Raw genomic sequence first — 21,647 nt, forward strand, 5'->3', positions numbered from 1 at the left:
TCGAGCAAATTGTAGAGTTACCACACATGAGTGATGTGTATGATTTTCATGCCCCTGTCCTAGGGTAAAACTATAACATATTCGCTTAGTCCACAGGACTGAAAATGAATGAATGTGACAACCATGTCTCTGTCACTAACAAATTCAGTCATGGGTGGTAATTCTATAATTTACTTGAAAGGCAAGGCACCATAGAAAATATTTGAATAAGGTATTACACTAAGTAGTGTGTTAATTTAACACTGTTTCGGTGTCTATATGGGTCCACAGACTCAACACTTTCAATATTAATTTAGTTTTTTTTAACACTGGAGAATTTGCTGTGTGCATTTATTAGAAGTTGCTTGTATTCTGTTCTGATGTGTCTGTGTGTGTTGTTGTTCTGTCTGTAGCTACTACATGGATGGCAGAGTGACCAAAGTAGAGGACTTTCTGAAGACGCGCCTGCTGGACACCCTGACCGAACAGATCACTAAAGTACTCAAGGTGAGAGAAAGGGAAGTGTTGACACAAGGTCTCAGGAAAGGTCAGTTATTATGTAAGTATGCTTCACCAAATCACCTCCGTTACACGTGTCTCTTCCCAACCCCTGCCCCAGTGCTCTCCTGACCCACTGCCTTGTCCCTCCATAGGCCTACCTATGTAAGTGCACAGTTCCCAGTTCAGTTTTATGGATCTCAACTCTCAGATCTAGAACAGTAACTTCCCTCAGTGAGAAAAAAAGGCCATAAGAACCGATCTGTCGTGCTCACAATTAACTAATAATTGCTATCAACCTATAGTCACAGTCTCTGAGCTGGTAGAAAATACCCAATTATTGTCTATTGTAAAAGAGAGGACCCGCCAAAGCACATTAAAACAACCAAAGAACAATGTGTGCTGCCCTATTGTGTGTGTGAATTTGTGTGTGTGTGTGCGCAAGCGTGTATGCAAGCGTGTTTGTGCTGTACTGCACGTGCTTGTGCGTTTCCCCATTTGCTGTCCAGTAGTAATGGTTTGCAGCCATGCCAGGAGAGAGATTCTCTGGAAGCTGTTTAGAGCAGAGAGAATACGTCTTCCAGACAGAGATCCATTTAACAGTCTCAGATCATGAATTTCTCCAATGGTCTTTAAAGTGATGAATACAAAATGCTACTGTAGCTGGCTTTGGACCAGCAGGATGGGACTAAAGTTGGAGATCAGCTATCCAATAGAGTTCATCTCAGTCCAAATGTTTCATCAATCCGTTGACATTTGTAAAGAACACGAGGGGAGACAGAGAGCTGTATTTAAAAAAAAAAATGATATCACCTTTATTTAACCAGGTAGGCCAGTTGAGAACAAGTTCTCATTTACAACTGCGACCTGGCCAAGATAAAGCAAAGCGACAAAAACACAGAGTTACACATAAACAAACATACAGTCAATAACACAATAGAAAAATGCATGTACAGTGTATGCAAATGTAGAAGAGTAGGGAGTTAAGGCAATAAATAGGCCATAGAGGCAAAATAATTACAATTAAGCATTAACACTGGAGTGATAGATGTGCAGATGATGATGTGCAAGTAGAGATACTGCAGTGCAAAAGAGCAAGAGGATAAGTAATAATATGGGGATGAGGTAGTTGGGTGTGCTATTTACAGATTGGCTGTGTACAGGTACAGTGATCAGTAAACTGCTCTGACAGCTGATGCTTAAAGTTAGAGAAGGTAACAAAAGAATCAAGCTTCAGTGATTTTTGCAATTCGTTCCAGTCATTGGCAGCAGAGAACTGGAAGGAAAGGCGGCCAAAGGTTTCAAGCGCAGGGCGCAGCAGGTGTTTATCGCGAAGGACCACAGGAGGAGGCAGGTAGCTGGGTCCAGGGGCAGGCAGAAGGTCATACACATAGGTCAAAAAGGGCAACAGTACAGGCAGGGAAAAAGCTGGTAACGTAGTCCGGGAGATCAGGCAATAGGTAGATAACAAGACATTTAGGGAATAGGCCAAAGGCATCGTTAGTGAGGCAGGCAAAAACTATCATACACGGGAGGCGTAACTCACGGGAAATCACAAAACAAACATTACCTCAGTGATGGGGTGCAAAGAACTGAACTAATGTGTGTGAACAGGTGATTAGAATTCAGGTGATTGGGATCTGGAGAGTGAGCTGGAAATTGGGCTGCGTTCAGGGGATCTACATGTTTGAGTGTGACTTGGAAGCAGACGTTAGCATGTTTCATTTAGAGAACAAAAACGTAACTTCACGTTGCTGTCACTGAACAAACAAGATTCTCATTCCTCCTTTTAAATATAATAATTAGGTGAGTGCTTATATTTGCAAGAGTGTATTAATTCATGTGTGAATTGGAAATGTGTTTGCTGTAGGGGGCAGTAATATATTTGACTTGTGTATATACAGTATATATGATATTATAAATAGTTTACATGCGACTAGTAATAAGACTAAGCAATTAGCCTATTCAAATGTTTAGCTGACTCCATAAATATTTAGCAATATACAAGAACACTTTAGTTGAGTTACAGTAATAGGCAATCAAGAAATCTTTGAGGATAGAATTCTAAATATAAGGGTATTTAATTACTTGGTAAAACTGTTACATTCCCCAACAAGAAAACCAAAAATGTCACTTAAACAGAACAGGAAACTCACAAAGAGTAACTGACCAACAACCAAAATTAAACAGTTGTGGTTTTGGGAGGGTTTCTGAAAGACACTCATGGGGATGTCCTCTGAAAGTTGATTAGCAACAAAAACTTGAACCTAAAAAGACACCCACCGTGAGCGACCGCTAAATTTGCCCGAGAAGAGGCAAACAAAAGAAAAGCCCACAATAAACTTAAAGACAGGAAGCAAACCAAAAAGGTGGAGCAAAACTAAATCAGGGAAATTAGATAGAGGATTGTTTGTCTAAAAATCTAAATAGGGAGCGCCAACTAAAGGTGTTAACCTTTAACAGCCACTGATAAATTGCACCAGGGTCAGCAAAGGTGAAACGCCTTCCCACTAACGAGATGGCAACCAGCACAGGTGTAATACATGCTGACCTATGAGGTGACACCCATCAGTGCATCCTACGTGCTAACGAGTTATACGTGCCAAAGTCCAAACTCAAAACATCAATGGAAAAACCAAAGCCTGTAACAAAATGAATGGATTCACATACAAGACATAAAGCTAAAGTTACAAAGCATTAACAAGCATTACAAGGCATTATTATAAACATGAACAAAGAGATGCCTATTAGGCCAGGAGCCTAGAAGCCTAGGAGCCTAGAAGCCGAGGAAATGAGAATTGATCATTCAACCTTCCTCCATGGACTGGATACAGGATAGTTTAAGTTGCAAGTTTTAATGTCACATGCACAAGTACAGTGAAATGGCTTTCTTGCAAGCTCTAAACCCAACAATGCAATAATCAATAACAATGTATTACTACAAAAAAAACACACTAGAAATAAGAATAAGAAATATGAAATACACAATAAAGTAAGTCAGTAAGTATACTATATACAGGAAATGTTTTTTTAAAGTCTGTTCCAATACCATATTTACATGTGCAGGGATACTGGAGTGATGGAGGTAGATATGTAGAGGGGTAAGGTGACTAGGCAACAGGATATGAGATTAACAGAGTAGCAGCAGCTTGCAGCTTGCAGGTGCAAGCTGCAAGCTGGGTGAGCTGGGTGAGTAGAGTTAGTATAAATGTATGTGCATATTATGTGTGAGTGAGAAAATTATGGAGTACGTGTTTAGTTTTTTAACTAGGTAAGTAGGTTAAGAACAAATACCTAATTATAATGATGGCCTAGGAACAGAAGGTTAACTGCCTTGTTCAGAGGCAGAACGACAGATTTTTACCTTGTCAGCTCAGGGATTCGATCTAGCAACCTTTCGGTTACTGGCCCAATGCAATAACCACTAGGCTACCTGCCGCCCCCTGTGTGAGTGTATGTGTGTGTGTGTGCGTGCGTGCGTGCGTGCATGCGTGCGTGCATGTGTGCGCGCGTGTTTGAGTGACAGTGTGTCTAGGGCCCTGTGAATGTGCATAGAGACAAATACTGAAATAAAAGGTCAATAACGATACAAGGTAAACTCGGTCCGTGTAGCTATTTTGTTAGCTATTTATCAGTTGTATTGCTTGGGGATCAAAGCTGTTCAAGAGCCTGTTGTTGTCAGACTTGATGCACCGATACGTCTTGCCCTGTGGCAGCAGAGAAAATAGTCTTGGGGTGATTGGGGTCTTTGACGATTTTCCGGTCCGTCTTTTCACACCGCCTGATATAGAGGTCCTGGATGGCCGGGAGCTCAGCCCCAGTAATGTACTGGGCTGTCCTCACAACACTCTGTAGAGCCATGCGATTGAGAGCGGTGCTATTGCCATACCAAGCAGTGATACAGACAGTCAATATGCTCTCAATAGTACAGCTGTAGAACCTTTTCAGGATTTGAGTGCCAATGCCAAACTTCTTCAATCTCCTGAGGGGGAAGAGGCACTGTCGCTCTTTCTTCACGACTGTACGTGTGTGTTTGAACCATTTTAAGTCTTTAGTGATTTGGACACAGAGGAACTTGAAGCTGTCTGCCTGCTCCACTGCCACCCCATCGATGTGGATGGGGGCGTGCTCACCCCCCTGTTTCCTGTAGTCCACGATCTGCTCCTTGGTCTTACTCTGGCACCACACTGTCAGGTCACTGACCTCCTCTCTGTAGGCTGACTCATTGTTGCCGGTGATCAGGCCTACCACCATCGTGTTGTCAGCGAACTTGATGATGGTGTTGGAGTCGTGCGTGGCCACGTAGTCGTGGGTGAACAGTGAGAACAGGAGGGGACTAAGCGCACACCCCTGTGGGGCCCCTGTGTTAAGGATCCAGTTGCAGAGGGAGGTGTTCAGACCCAGAGTCCTAAGCTTGGTGACGAGCTTGGAGGGGATAATGGTGTTGAAGGCTGAGCTGTAGTCAATGAGCATCATTCGAAGAGAGAGAACAAAGGCATTTAATCCCATTTATAAAATTTAAGGTGTAACCTTCCGACCCAAAACCAACCACAATTGACCAATCAAACAATACCAAGTTTACAGTAACCTAAACACTCTCAGGTCCAATCTCCACAGGGTGTCACAGAATCTAAAGGCTTGTGTGGGGGGTGAGACCAATGTAAATAAGACAGAACTCCTGAGAAGACAATAAAACACTTTGCATAATAGAGTAATTCAGAGTTCACCCTGTGCAGAAACAAGTAACCACAGAGATCATCCATCCATATAGTTAGCATCAGAGGTATCCTCAGTGAACAAATAGATACCCGACATGGAAACTATAGCATTATTCTGTCACAATAGTCAGTCCTCTGATTACTGTAACAGGAGAAATGTTTAGGCCCCCCAGAGGGGGAAGGGTTGACTAGTCCTTGGGCATTGTCCTTTTGTTCCTGGACCATTTTCATTGCAGCTCCAGGTGACAGAGAACACATGAATTAGGACCAAGCCTACATTGCATATTCCAATCCCCTAAAGACACCCTCAGAGAGTGGGGTCACGGCCAAGGTCTGCCATAATCAGCCACGACCCTGGAACTATCAGGGTTAAGTGTCTTGCTCAAGGGCACATCAACAGATTTGTCACCTTGTCGGCTCGGGGATTCAAACTAGCGACCTTACGGTTACTGGCCCAGTGCTCTAACCGTTAGCCTACCTGCAGCCCCTTTCTCTTTCTTTCTCTGATCTGATCCCCTATTTTTCTGTGTCTGTTCTCCCCCCTCTCTCTTGCCCCCTCTCTTTCTTCTGTCCCCTCTGTTTCCACTCTCTCTCTCTCTCTCTCTCTCTCTCTCTCTCTCTCTCTCTCTCTTTCCTCACTCTCTCTCTTTCTCAGGTAGTGAATAGCCATGCACCTGGTAAGAAGGTGTGGTTGGGGGGAGTAGGTCCGGCGTGGGCTGGAGGAACCAATAACCTCTCTGATACCTATGCTGCTGGCTTTCTGTAAATACAATCAATCTATACATCAATCAATCAATCTATAAATCAATCAATCAAATGAAGTATCACCTCACTTAGGCATTATTCTCACTCTGTGTGTGTGTGTGTGTGTGTGTGTGTGTGTGTGTGTGTGTGTGTGTGTGTGTGTGTGTGTGTGTGTGTGTGTGTGTGTGTGTGTGTATTTCAGGTGGCTGAACACTCTGGGTATGGCAGCGATGCAGGGGGTTGATGTTGTGCTGCGACACTCGTTCTTCGACTATGGATACACACACCTCGTAGACCAGCACTTTAACCCACTACCGGTGAGTCTCACACTCTGCTTTATCATAAAAGTTAAATCAAGGTCAAATAAAAATCATTAAAATAAAAATCATCATGAAAGCAGTACTGGACAAATCATTCCTTTCTACTCTCACTGGAAAACAAGGGAACGTTCATTGAAGCTATTGCTACTCTTAGTCCATTCCTTGGTGTGGCTTTGGGCAGCTACTGTAGACTCATCTCAGTCCTCTGTGGCACCTAGCGTTCTTTCCCGTGGGAGCTATTAGGCCAGATGAAAGGCGTTTAGTGGTGTTGACTGGCTGGACGCGAGGGCGAATCACTGTGTAACCCTAGCCCTTTGTCAGTGACCAGGATGGTGTCACGACTCTCCCCTTCCCCCCCATCACAAAATGTGTGCCCCTCTGTGTGCAGCGCTGGGCTGGTGACAGATCTGCAACCTGAGCTGTAGGTACGCAAAAGGCTGCTACTCCCCTTCTGGCACTGTCTGCAATGGTGCAGTCCAGTCCTGGTTCCCACCACTGCCCTCTGCTGTTGGGATTGATGCTGCATCAGGGGTACAAGACTATGCTCAGGGCAAGCATTACACCCAACTAATCGTTTGCCAGATGATACAGTAAGTTGATTAGTTGAATTAAGGGTTTTAGTGCCAAGTTGGAACAAAAGCCTGCACCCTATGGGTCACCAGGACCAGGACTGAAGGAGTATTCACTTATTTAGGTGAACGTGTAGAGGGCGGCCAGAGATCGAGATAGAGACATCCAAGACTCTTTGATCCAGAGAGTCAGTTCTACAATGCTACTGCGGTGCCATGTTCATAAAAATGATTTATCAGCATCTGGTGGATGCCTAAAGAAGATGTGGAGAACTTCTTACTTTATTTAGCTGCTGCAGGGATGGGTGGTGTTTATTAGGGAGACCGCTCCAAAACTAGCAGACAATTTTTTTTCCTCCCGTTCCATTTTCTGTTTCTGGGAAGGATGCCCCCCGCTAGGATCACAATGCTTTTATTGTGGCTGGGCGTCGGACTGCTCTGCCAGTCTACCTGCTGGGGGGAACCACTACAGGCCAGAACTGTCCGCAGGCCCCAGAGATGTATTCACATGCCAACCACATGTCCCTCTCCATCTCTTTGAACACTCATTGGACACCGTTCTGACAATTGACCCAGTCGAACCTAGGACTCGCTTTATCCGATCACCCCTCAACCCCACCCCTACTATTCCTCTCCTCCATGGTCAAGGTCCAGCAGTTGTAGTGGGTCTGCCTACTCCTTCTCCCTATCCTTTCTCCGTCATTCTGTTTTCCTCTCCTGAACTCACTCTCTTTCAGTCTATTTTTGACTTAGCACATGTGAAGAAGTTTGGGATGTGACATCAGCTTAGTGTATTAGCCTGCTTCCTGGGTGGTTTGTCTGTTAAACAGATATGAGCCTCCCTCTGCTCTCCCTCTTTATAGGCCTCTCTTTTCATCCTTTTTAGCTCTCTCACCCTCCTTCGTTCTCTCATTACTTTTGCATTCTTCTACAAGACCCCATCATCTCTCTCTCTCTCTCTCTCTCTCTCTCTCTCTCTCTCTCTCTCTCTCTCTCTCTCTCTCTCTCTCTCTCTCTCTCCCTCACTCTCTCTCTCTCTCTCTCTCTCCCTCACTCACTCTCCCTCTCTCTCTCTCTCTCTCTCTCTCTCTCTCTCTCTCTCTCTCTCTCTCTCTCACACACTCTCTCTCTCTCTCCCACACACACTCTCTCTCTCTCTCTCTCTCTCTCTCCATTGTTGGATACACCTCTGGGTTTCTAATGCATTCTAGGCTTTGTCTCTCAGCTGCCAGAGTGTGTTAACTGTGTGTTAATTCCTATTCACACAACATTCTTATTTACTCTTTCTAGGATTCCTGTGTTTAAGGACACAGAGGGCTGTTGAAATAGATATTTCTCTGGTTTTCTGTGTTCTATGGTTAATAAAATTGTGTTTTTGTGTTACTGTTTACTGCAGATTTTCATATTTTTTTTTATATGTACCCCTAATTAAAACAGACTGCACATTGTTAACCCCTCTCCTAATACAGTCACTGTAATTAAAAACATGAATCCTACCCTCTCTTATTCAGTTAGTGTAATTAGAAGCATTAAAACACTAATGGGCAAGGCTCTGTACTGATACAGCCTAATGGTTAACCTTACACTTTTATCTGTAAAGGCTGTTGTTAACAAGCTTTCAGTCACACAGTCTGGCTCTCATTTAGCCTGTACTCCCTCCTCTTCTCCTGGCCTACTGCCCTTTCTTCATCCTTCCATCTTTCCCTCCCTCTAAAGCCGGTGTTATGGGCGGGACTTAGGGGGCCTGGCCTACCATACCTCCTTGCCCTCCCTCCTCTTCTCCTGGTCTACTGCCCTACTGCCCATGTATCTGATGCTATCTGGCCAAAAAGAGTATGGCATGGCATGTCATATTATTTTTGGCCAGACAGCATCAGATACATGAGCTTCATATAATAAGACAGAGGAGCGCTGTTTCGCTCACACAGATGCTTTTCTCCCCGGTGAGGTAGTTTCAGCCATTTGTGAATTTAAGGAAAGTTAGCGGGTGCACAGTGCACTGTTTGGCTGCTGGAATTATTTTGGACAAACGGGCAAAGGTAACCTACATTTTGAAGTGATTTGTTTGACAATCAGATGAAAACATTATGACAGTTAAATTACGTCTTTACTATAAAACCGATTAAAACAATTTTACCATAGGAGGTTCCGTGAAAAAAATAGTGTAACCCCCTATGGAAATCAAATGCCCATCCAACTGATTCGTTCTGGCACCTTCCCTGCCTCCTTCCTCACTAGGTAGATGCTGAAGATTCTCCCCTCTCTATTGACTGCAATGTTTCAAACACAAGGTCTTCGCCATCCAGTTCTTTCTCACTAGCAGATGTTATTTACCCATGGAAGTGGCTGCTACCGGTACGCTATATCTAAACTGATATCTTTAAACTAGCAGATTCTCAGGGTGGACTATCGACAGTACTATCCGTCCCTGGGTGTATTTTCTCCCTGCTCTTCAGATGCCTAACTGGGCACATCCCGTAGACAACTCATTGACATCTCCATCTCTCTCAGTTAGTAAATCAGGCACACAGATCAGCCTGGTTAAACCTGCTCAGTAAACACAGCTCTGACTGATCAGACAGAGAAAGACTACTGTGGAGGTCATGAAGTGTCACTGACCGGATGGGTTTTCTCTCTAGGCAAACCAACATACATCTATAGACTCATAGAATATAAGACATTTATAAAAGATCAAAAATACAGTTCTGGTCTTGTTGTATAATGAAGCTACTCAACGCTTTTAAAAGAAATAAGAAATCCATCAAATATTGACTGAATTATAGCACATAAATAAGTGTATAATGACAGACAAAAAGTCAATGTAATCCATCAGTTTAGGTGGGAATTCATGTGTAAACTTTATGTCAAATATATATATATACACACACACACACACACACACACACACACACACACACACACACACACACACACACACACACACACACACACACACACACACACACACACACACACACACACACACACACACACACACACACACACAAACTTTTTATATATAAGACCCATGCTACCATATATAAACCATATATGGCCTATTTATGTGTTTTGTTATTATATTGATAGAATAATAATATTTGAAAATAACTAATTTGCATATACACTTGAGTATAGTTAAATACATTTGCATTAAATTACCCTCTATCCAACCAGCATCTTTATACAGTGCATTCAGAAAGTATTCAGACCCCTTGACTTTTTCTGCATTTTGTGACTTGACAGCCTTATTCTAAAACTGATTAAATCGTTTTTTCCCTCATCAATCTAAACACAATACCCCACTCTGTCTAAGTGACCATTGGGTTCTTGGTCTCTTCACTGACCAAGGCCCTTCTCCCCCGATTGCTCAGTTTGACCGGGCGGCCAGCTCTAGGAAGAGTCTTAGTGGTTAGTGGTTCCAAACTTCTTCACTTAAGAATGATGGAGGCCACTGTGTTCTTGGGGACCTTCAATGCTGCACACATTTTGTTGTACTCTTCCCCAGATCTGTGCCTCGACACAATCCTGTCTCGGGCTCTATAGACAATTTCTTCGACCTCATGGCTTGGTTTGGCTTGGCTCTGACATACACTGTCAAATGTGGGACCTTATATAGACAGATGTGTGCCTTTTCAAATCATGTCCAATCAATTGAATTTACCACAGGTGGACTCCAATCAAGTTGTAGAAACATCTCAAGGATGATCAATGGAAACAGGATGCACCTGAGCTCAATTTCGAATCTCATAGCAAAGGGTCAGAATACTTATGTAAATAAGGTATTTTTATGTCTAAAAACCTGTTTTTACATTGTCTTTATGGGGTATTGTGTGTAAATTGATGAGTTAAAAAAAATAAAAATGTATCCATAAAATGTGGAAAAAGAGAAGGGGTCAGAATACTTTCTGAATGCATTGTACAGTTGAAGTCGGAAGTTTACCTACACCTTAGCCAAATACATTTAAACTCAGTTTTTCACAATTCCTGACATTTAATCCTAGTAAAAATTACCTGTTATAGGTCAGTTACGATCACCACTTTATTTGAAAACTTTTGAAATGTCAGAATAATAGAAGAGAGAATGATTTATTTCATATTTTATTTCCTTCATCACATTCCCAGTGGGTCAGAAGTTTACATACACTCAATTAGTATTTGGTAGCATTGCCTTTAAATTGTTTAACTTGGGTCAAACGTTTCAGGTAGCCTTCCACATGCTTCCCACAATAAGTTGGGGAAATGTTGACCCATTCCTCCTGACAGAGCTGGTGTAACCGAGTCAGGTTTGTAGGCCTCCTTGCTCACACACGCTTTTTCAGTTCTGCCCACACATTTTCTATGGGATTGAGGTCAGGGCTTTGTGATGGCCACTCCAATACCTTGACTTTGTTGTCCTTAAGCCATTTTGGCACAACTTTGGAAGTATGCTTTGGGTCATTGTCCATTTGGAAGACCCATTTGTGACCAAGCTTTAACTTCCAGAATGATGTTTTGAGATGTTGCTTCAATATATCCACATAGTTTTCCACCCTCATGATGCCATCCATTTTGTGAAGTGCACCAGTCCCTCCTGCAGCAAAGCACCCCCACAACATGATGCTGCCACCCCTGTGCTTCACGGTTTTGATGGTGTTCTTTGGCTTGCAAGCCTCCCCCTTTTTCCTCCAAACATAACGATGGTCATTATGGCCAAACATTTCTATTTTTGTTTCATCAGACCAGAGGACATTTCTCCAAAAAGTATGATCTTTTTCCCCATGTGCAGTTGCAAACCGGTACCTCCAATTGACTCAAATGATGTCAATTAGCCTATCAGAAGCTTCTAAAGCCATGACATCATTTTCTGGAATTTTCCAATCTGTTTAAAGGTACAGTCAACATAGTGTATGTAAACTTCTGACCCACTGGAATTGTGATACAGTGAATTATAAGTGAAATTATCTGTCTGTAAACAATTGTTGGAAAAATGACTTGTGTTATGCACAAAGTAGATGTTCTACCCGACTTGCCAAAACTATAGTTTGTTAACAAGAATTTTGTGGAATGGTTGAAAAACGAGTTTGAATGACTTTACCTAAGTGTATGTAAACTTCCGACTTCAACTGTATATGCCATTTAGCAGACACTTTTATTCAAAGCGACTTATAGTCATGCGTGCATACATTTTACGAATGGGTGATCCCGGGAATCAAATACACTACCCTGGTGTTACAAGCGCCATGCGCTACCAACGGAGTTAGCTTTCATCATCGCTTTCACTCATTCTCATGATTGTTTTTGTCAAATCCTCTTGCATATTAAACATTAGGTGTAGACTATGTTTAAGAAAAATGATAGCTCCCTGTTTTATAATCTAAACGTGCTGCTCTAGAATTTACCAATGCACAAAAAAATGAGATTTTTGAGATTTGGCTTTTTAACGTTACAAAAAAAGAGCACCCACCTGTGCAAAGATTGCGATCATTAAATCAGTGGGAAAATGTGTTTTGTACAAGCAAGAGATGGAATGTGCATTAGTTTTCTTCTTAAATAAACCGATCCAGCAACATTTATGTGACAAATTAATTTACAACCCACAAAAACAGGGAAGTAATGACTGGAAAGAGGAGAAATCCTGAGGTGTGCAGGGCATGCACTTTGCTAATGTAAGTTTCTAACGTAGCCAGACACAGTGTAAAAGGAGAATAATATAATTTTCCCAATGTTTGATATTATCTGTCCATCTTGCAAGAGAAAGGCACTCATGTAACCACAGTGTACGCTCCAAGGCTTTCACCCGAAGAACTGCTCTTTGTTTTACCTCAGAATCTACAGATTTCTTCATAATATTAGTGTCTGCTCTTTTCCCAGCTGCCGATAGCCCTGTCTATAGCCCAAATTGTACACTTCTGTTCTGTACTCTTACTGTACCCTGGGCTTTCCCGATGGTGGAGTAGCAAATTAAGTTAAAGCTTGGCCTGGTGGGGGAAAAAGCCTTAAATGTTGCCATATGCAGGATTGCATGGGAACTTCCTGACACACACATGTTGTTCAGAACCTCTGGTGAGGTGTTGATTTTGGGGAGAGAGGGGAGAAGAAAAGAGGAGAGGTGCAGCACAGGGGAGAGAGAGGACAGGAGAGAAGAGAAGAGGAGAGAGACATGAAAATAGAGCGAGAGAGAGGGGCAGGACAGAGGAAAAAGCAGGGAATAGATGGGGACCGGACAGGAGAGAGAGAGAGGTTGGGGGGGGGGGGGGGGCAGGACAGAGAACAGAGGAGAGAAGATGGGAAAGCAAGGACAGGGGAGAGAGGAGAGAAGAGGATAGGGGCAGGACAGCGGAGTGAGGAGAGGGGCAGGATAGGAGAGAGAGATATCAGAGAAGAGAGGGGCAGGACATGGCAGAGAGGGGAGGGTCAGGAGAGAGAGAGCAGAGAGATGAGGAGCGGGGCAGGACAGGGGAGAGAGAGAGAGAGTGGAGAGGGGCAGAATAGGAGAAAGAGATATCAGGGAAGAGAGGGGCAGGACAGGGGAAGAAAGCAGAGAAAAGAAAATGGAAGAGGGGCAGGACAGAGGAGAGGAGAGTAGAGGAGAGGTAGGAGAGAGGTGCAGGAGGGGAGATGGGCAGGACAGGAGAGAGAGGGGAGAGGAGAATAAAGGGAAAAGAGAGGATAGGATAGGAGGTTAGGACAGGGGAGAGAAGGGAGAGAAGAGAAACGAGCAGAGGAGCAGGACAGGTTAGAGGAGAGGAGTGGGTCAGGAGAGAGGAGAGGAGAGGTGCAGTACAGGAGATAGAGGGGAGGAGAGAGGGCTATGAGAGGGGAGATGGGCAGGACAGGAGAGAGAGAGGAGAGGAGAGGGGGTAGGGGAGAGGGGAGTATGTATTATATTGTCTCTTTCAATAAAGACTGAAGAATCTGGTATCCAGCTTCTACCCCTGGTCTTGTCGACCATTGTGGCTGAAACAGGAGTAGACACCCGTACAGCCTCTGCTTTTCCCAAAAAAAAATTTCCTCCAGATAATTAAGGTGAATAGTGATATAATGTGTGATTTACATTGAATTGGACACTTGTAAACCCTAAGGGGCTCACATCCAGTTGATTCACTCAACACACTCTATGTGGTATCTTAAGTTTTGTTTATGTTTTATACAACTGTTATCAGACATAGTGGAGTGTTTTAGCACCTCTGCACCTCTACAGCCCCCTGTTCTGAAATACTGCACGACCATTTAGCCAGACCTTATATCGGTGTTGACAAGTCAATGGACTCAATGGAACAGTATGGGAATGTTAACCCACTCACTAAAGAATATGTTAACCTGCTAAGCTAAGCATGCCCTTCTCATGTCTGTGTCCATGCAACATCATTGTGGGAGCTCATGCTTACTTTGCTATCTGACTATGCAGACTGTGTGTGGTTTTTCACTGTGTAACAGGTGTCCTCTGTCTGTCTGTCTGTCTGTCTGTCTGTCTGTCTGTCTGTCTGTCTGTCTGTCTGTGTGTGTGTGTGTGTGTGTGTGTGTGTGTGTGTGTGTGTGTGTGTGTGTGTGTGTGTGTTTTCCAGGACTACTGGTTGTCCCTGGTGTTCAAGCGTCTGGTCGGTCCCAGGGTGTTGGCAGTGCGGGTAGCAGGCTTGCAGAGGAAACCACGACCAGGGAGGGTTATACGAGACAAACTACGGATCTACGCACATTGTACCAGCTTCCACAAGTAAAAACTACAGCCATATACAGTACACTATACCAGCTTCAAAAAGTACCCCTTTGTCAGTACAATTTTGGCCTAAGGCACAAGAATTAGCTGGGTGGCTAAAAAGCAATCACAGCTTAGACTTCTATAGCTTTGTTGTCCCATCTTCCTTCCCTTGGTGTTACATTCTCAATACACCTGAGGCACAGTTTCTAGTCTCTCCCATACTATAACCCAGGTTCCCCCCCAACACTTCAACAACAAAAAAAGAAATAATCATCTATATATATACATTTTAATTGTTGGACATAATAGACTGTAAAAACACCAGGAAGTCAGCTCCAAGAGATTTTAATTGTTGGACATAATAGACTGTAAAAACACCAGGAAGTCAGCTCCAAGAGATTTTAATTGTTGGACATAATAGACTGTAAAAACACCAGGAAGTCAGCTCCAAGAGATTTTAATTGTTGGACATAATAGACTGTAAAAACACCAGGAAGTCAGCTCCAAGAGATTTTAATTGTTGGACATAATAGACTGTAAAAACACCAGGAAGTCAGCTCCAAGAGATTTTAATTGTTGGACATAATAGACTGTAAAAACACCAGGAAGTCAGCTCCAAGAGATTTTAATTGTTGGACATAATAGACTGTAAAAACACCAGGAAGTCAGCTCCAAGAGGTTTTAATTGTTGGACATAATAGACTGTAAAAACACCAGGAAGTCAGCTCCAAGAGATATTAATTGTTGGACATAATAGACTGTAAAAACACCAGGAAGTCAGCTCCAAGTCATTTTAATTTAAGAAATTTGTTCCCAAGTATTCCATAATAGAGAGACACGTGATCGTATATAATTGTAAGCAAGGTTTAAAATTATTGTATTTTAGTCAAACATTATATATCTGTTTGGGCTTCTTGTGGTCAATTTGCAGTCTACAGATTATTTGTAATATAGTTCCGGCCCCCTGAACAGCCGAAAAAAATCGGCCCGTGGCTGAATCTAGTTGATGATCCCTGCTATAGCCCATTAATAAGCCACTCTAGCCATACTAAATCACATCAATAACCCAGTCTTCCACAATTCTACCTAGTCTGCTTATAACTACAGCTCATAAATAACTGTCGTCCAGGCACCTCAGTCTTTCAGAGGCCAGGCCATAAAACTTAACAGGTATCACTTATCAGGCGTGTGAGGGACTGTTCTCTTCGTGAAAGCGGCGGTGACAGGTGTGCCAGTCCTTTATCCTGGTTGGAGGGGGTTTTGGGGGGAGGGTGAGGGGAAACGGAGGGGTAGGTACAATAGGGACGTCTGTGCCAGACTAGATAAAGAGCAGCACCGTCCCCCTGTTCCCCCTGTTCAAGGTTATCATTTAACCCAGCCGTATGAGATGTGTATCAGGTCAGCAGAGCTTTCAGCACCAGGCTAGACTTAATGCCCTCTGTCCCACCTACACACACGGCTCAGTTACAACTGTTCACCCTACTCCACACACTACACTATCTATATGCAATAACTAGAATGTTATTCGGAAAGCATTCAGACCCCTTGACTTTTTCCACATTTTGTTAAGTAACAGCCTTATTCTGAAATGAATTTAAAAATGTCTCATCAATCAACACACACCTGTATTTGGGGAGTTTCTCCCATTCCTCTGTAGATCCTCTCAAGCTCTATCAGGCTAGATGGGGAGCGTTGCTGCACAGCTATTTTCAAGTCTCTCCAGAGATGTTCAATCGGGTTCAAGTCCTGGCTCTGGCTGGGCCACTCAAGGACATTGAGAGACTAGTCCCGAAGTCACTCCTGCATTGTATTGGCTGTGTGCTTAGGGTCGTTGTCCTGTTGGAAGGTGAACCTTCGCCCCCAGTCTGAGGTCCTGATCGCTCTGGAGCAGGTTTTCATTAAAGGATCTCTCTGTACTTTGCTCCGTTCTTTGCCTCGATCCTGACTATTCTCCCAGTCCCTGCCGCTGAAAAACATCCCCACAGCATGATGCTGCCACCACCATGCTTCACCCTAGGGATGGTGCCATGTTTCCTCCAGACGTGACGCTTGGCATTTAGGCCAAAGAGTTCAATCTTGGTTTCATCAGACCAGAGAATCTTGTTTCTCATGGTCTGAGAGTCTTTAGGTGCCTTTTGGCAAACTCCAAGCGGGCTGTCATGTGTGTTTTACTGAGGAGTGGCTTCTGTCTGGCCACTCTACCATAAAGGCCTGGTTGGTGGAGTGCCATAGAGATGGTTGTCCTTCTGGAACATTCTCCCATCTCCACATAGGAACTCTAGAGCTCTGTCAGAGTGACCGTCGGGTTCTTGGTCATCTCCCTGACCAAGGCCCGTCTCCACCGATTGCTCAGTTTGTCCGGGCGGCCAGCTCTAGGAAGAGTTTTGGTGGTTCCAAACTTCTTCCATTTAAGAATGATGGAGGCCACTGTGTTCTTGTGTTCAATGCTGCAGAAATCTTTTGGTACCCTTCCCCAGATCTGTGCCTCGACACAATCCTGTCTCGGAGCTCTGCGGACAATTCCTTCAACCTCATGGCTTGGTTTTTGCTCTGACATGCACTGTCAACTGTGGGACTTTATATAGACAGGTGTGTGCCTTTCCAAATCATGTCCAATCAATTGAATTTACCAAAGGCAGACTCGAATGAAGTTGTAGAAATATCTCAAGGATGATCAATGGAAACAGGATGCACCTGAGCTCAATGTTGAGTCTCATAGCAAAGGGGCTGAATACTTAAATAAGGTACATCAACACCATCATCCCAGAAACCCTAGACCCACTCAAATTTGCATACCGTCCCAGCAGATCCACAGATGACGCAATCTCTATTGCACTCCACACTGCCCTTTCCCACCTGGACAAAAGGAACACCTATGTGAGAATGCTATTCATTTCCTACAGCTCAGCGTTCATCACCATAGTGCCCTCAAAGCTCATCACTAAGCTAAGGACCCTGGGACTAAACACCTCCCTCTGCAACTGGATCCTGGACTTTGTGACGGGCCGCCCCCAGGTGGTAAGGGTAGGTAACAACACATCTGCCATGCTGACCCTCAACACAGGGGCCTTTCAGGGGTGCATGCTCAGTCCCCTCCTGTACTCCCTGTTCACTCATGACTGCATGGCCAGGCACGACTCCAACACCATCATTAAGTTTGCAGACGACACAACAGTGGTAGACCTGATCACCGACAATGATGAGAGCCTATAGGGAGGAGGTCAGAGACCTGGCCGTGTGGTGCCTGGATTTAAACCTCTCCCTCAACGTGATCAAGACAAAGGATATGATTGTGGACTACAGGAAAAAGAGGACTGAGCAGGCCCCCATTCTCATAGACAGGGCTGCAGTGGAGCAGGTTGAGAGCTTCAAGTTCCTTGGTGTCCACATCACCAACAAACTAACATGGTCCAAACACACGAAGACAGTCGTGAAGAGGGCACGACAAAACCTAATCCCCCTTAGGAGACTGAAAAGATTTGGCATGGGTCCTCAGATCCTCAAAAGGTTCTACAGCTGCACCATCGAGAGCATCCTGACTGGTTGCATCACTGCCTGGCATGGCAACTGCTCGGCCTCCGACCGCAAGGCACTACAGAGGTTAGTGCGAACAGCCCAGTACATCACTGCGGCCAAGCTTCCTGCCATCCAGTGACTCTATACCAGGCGGTGTCAGAGGAAGGCCCTAAAAATTGTCCAAGACTCCAGCCACCCTAGACATAGACTGTTCTCTCTGCTATGCACGGCAAGCGGTACCGGAGTGCCAAGTCTAGCTCCAAGAGGCTTCTACACAGCTTCTACCCCCAAGCCATAAGACTTTTGAACATCTAATCAAATGGCTACCCAGACTATTTGCATTCCCCCCCCCCCCTTTTTTTACACCGCTGCTACTCTCTGTTGTTCTCATCTATACATAGTCACTTCAATAACTCTACCTACATGTACATATTACCTCAACTAACCGGTGCTCCCACACATTGACCCCCTGTATATAGTCTCGTTATTGTTATTTTCCTGCTGCTCTTTAATGACTTGTTACTTTTATCTCTTATTCTTATCTGTATTTTTTTTAACTGCATTGTTGGTTAGGGGCTCATAAGTAAGCATTTCACTGTAAGGCACATGTGACTAATAAAATGTTTTTTATTTGTAATAAATTTGCAAACATTTCTAAAAACGTTTTTCTATTTGTTTTTATGGGCTGTTGTGTGTAGATTGCTGAAGAAATTGTTTTATTTAGTCCATTTTAGAATAAGGTTGTAACATAACATTCTGAAGGCACTGTATATATTAAATATACAATTAACACATATAAGGGAGTATCAGTCTTCCGTCTTTGCTGGTGAACATTTTCTTTGATCTCTATCCCCTGCTCCAAGCAATTGGATTTGTCTATAGTCGTCTATTCTATCATAGTTACAGGTTTGGCGCAAAGAGTACTCTCTAGAGACTGTATCTACTGATACAGATATAGATATACCTCACATCTGATCTGCAACCTATGGTGTAGCCTGTTGACAGATCTGCAGATATATGAAATGGTTGTCATCAAGTGCTTTCCATCTGGCACCTGGAAGGATAGGACGGTGACTATCGCCTTTTATGAGGGGAGTCTGTAGCCCCTGGCAAGGGACTTATATCTGGATCTCAACATCTATCCTCTTTACTCTGTTGGCAGTTCCATTACTATTTTGCTATCAAGGGTATTGTATTATTCTATCCGGATAGCCAGTCAGCGGTTTCCAGCCTTCCAGACATTTAGTGGTTAGCATGGTCTGTTTCACTCTGAAACGATGCTCCAACATCAAACAACGTGAAGGATTGTTTACGTTCCTGCCTCTAATGCCTCAGAACCTCATCATTTTGGAAATCCTGGACTGTCTTTATCCCTCTCTCCATCTCTCTGTCTAATCTACGGGTATCTATCCCTCCAGCTCTCTCTGTCTGATCCAACCCAGCCCTGAGCAATGTTTAGCATGAGGCATAAGGCTCCAATAGTTAAACAGAAGAAACTCTCCAGGCCTGACCAATTACACTGTCTGACACGAAGACAGACAGACAGACAGACACTGGTTTCTGTATACAGACGTGACCAACCTTGGTTCTGTTCTCTGTCAACAGAGTGTTCGTTTGAATTTATTCAAGTCACTTGAATAGGATCTCTGTGTGTCTGCTTAGTGTTTCTTTGATGTACGATGAGAAGTAGAGACAAAGAGTGAACAAAAACCAGAAGCCGTGAGAGAGACAGATGGAGAGAGAGATGGAGAGTGAGACAGATGGAGAGAGAGATGGAGAGTGATACAGATGGTGAGAGAGATGGAGAGTGAGAGAGAGTTGGAGAAAGAGATGAGAGATGGAGAGTGAGACCGATGGAGAGAGAGATGGAGACAGAGATATGGAGAGAGAGAGAGAGAGAGACAGAGATGGAGAGTGAGTCAGATGTAGAGAGAGATGGAGAGTGTGGCAGATTGAGAGATGGAGAGAGATGGAGAGTGAGACAGATGGAGAGAGATGGAGAGTGAGACAGATGGAGAGAGAGCTGGAGAGAGAGAGATGGAGAGTGAGACAGATGAGACAGATGGAGTGAGACCGATGGAGAGTGAGACAGATGGAGAGAGAGAGATGAAGCATGAGACAGATGGAGAGAGAGAGAGAGAGATGGAGAGAGAGACAGATGGAGAGAGATGGAGAGAGAGAGATGGAAAGTGAGACAGATGGAGAGAGAGACAGATGGAGAGAGATAGAGAGATTGATGATCAGAGAGGGATCGCTAGTCAACCTGTCTGATAAAGCCCAACACTGACCCTGAACAATGTGGTCCTCGGAAACATATGATATCAATGCACACAGACACCCAGAAACATATGGTATCACCACACACAAACACACAGAAACATATGGTATCACCACAAACAGACACCCAGAAACATATGGTATCACCACACACAAACACACAGAAACATATGGTATCACCACACACAGACACCCAGAAACATATGGTATCACCACTCACAGACACCCAGAAACATATGGTATCACCACACACAAACACACAGAAACATATGGTATCACCACACACAGACACCCAGAAACATATGGTACCACCACACACAGACACACAGAAACATATGGTATCACCACTCACAGACACCCAGAAACATATGGTATCACCACACACAGACACCCAGAAACATATGGTATCACCACACACAAACACACAGAAACATATGGTATCACCACACACAAACACACAGAAACATATGGTATCACCACACACAGACACCCAGAAACATATGGTATCACCACACACAGACACCCAGAAACATATGGTATCACCACACACAAACACACAGAAACATATGGTATCACCACACACAGACACCCAGAAACATATGGTATCACCACACACAGACACACAGAAACATATGGTATCACCACTCACAGACACCCAGAAACATATGGTATCACCACACACAGACACCCAGAAACATATGGTATCACCACACACAAACACACAGAAACATATGGTATCACCACACACAGACACCCAGAAACATATGGTATCACCACACACAGACACACAGAAACATATGGTATCACCACACACAAACACACAGAAACATATGGTATCACCACACACAGACACACAGAAACATATGGTATCACCACACACAAACACACAGAAACATATGGTATCACCACACACAGACACACAGAAACATATGGTATCACCACACACAAACACACAGAAACATATGGTATCACCACACACAGACACCCAGAAACATATGGTATCACCACACACAGACACACAGAAACATATGGTATCACCACACACAAACACACAGAAACATATGGTATCACCACACACAGACACCCAGAAACATATGGTATCACCACACACAGACACACAGAAACATATGGTATCACCACACACAGACACACAGAAACATATGGTATCACCACTCACAGACACACAGAAACATATGGTATCACCACACACAGACACCCAGAAACATATGGTATCACCACACACAGACACCCAGAAACATATGGTATCACCACTCACAGACACACAGAAACATATGGTATCACCACACACAGACACCCAGAAACATATGGTATCACCACACACAGACACCCA

General features: G+C 43.9%; 1 protein-coding gene across 1 annotated transcript in view; it reads left to right on the forward strand.

Moving 5' to 3' along the window:
* The window catches only part of LOC129859787 (inactive heparanase-2-like), a 110,629-nt gene that overhangs the window by 74,794 nt on the left and 14,188 nt on the right, over window positions 1-21,647 (forward strand). The window contains exons 7-10 of the mRNA XM_055929907.1: window positions 393-486; window positions 5,851-5,957; window positions 6,142-6,256; window positions 14,373-14,518. Coding sequence (XP_055785882.1) covers window positions 393-486; window positions 5,851-5,957; window positions 6,142-6,256; window positions 14,373-14,518 — 462 coding nt within the window. The remainder of the gene's footprint in view (window positions 1-392; window positions 487-5,850; window positions 5,958-6,141; window positions 6,257-14,372; window positions 14,519-21,647) is intronic.

The sequence above is a fragment of the Salvelinus fontinalis genome, chromosome 1, assembly GCF_029448725.1.
Source record: "Salvelinus fontinalis isolate EN_2023a chromosome 1, ASM2944872v1, whole genome shotgun sequence".
In the NCBI taxonomy this organism is placed as follows: Eukaryota; Metazoa; Chordata; class Actinopteri; order Salmoniformes; family Salmonidae; genus Salvelinus; species Salvelinus fontinalis.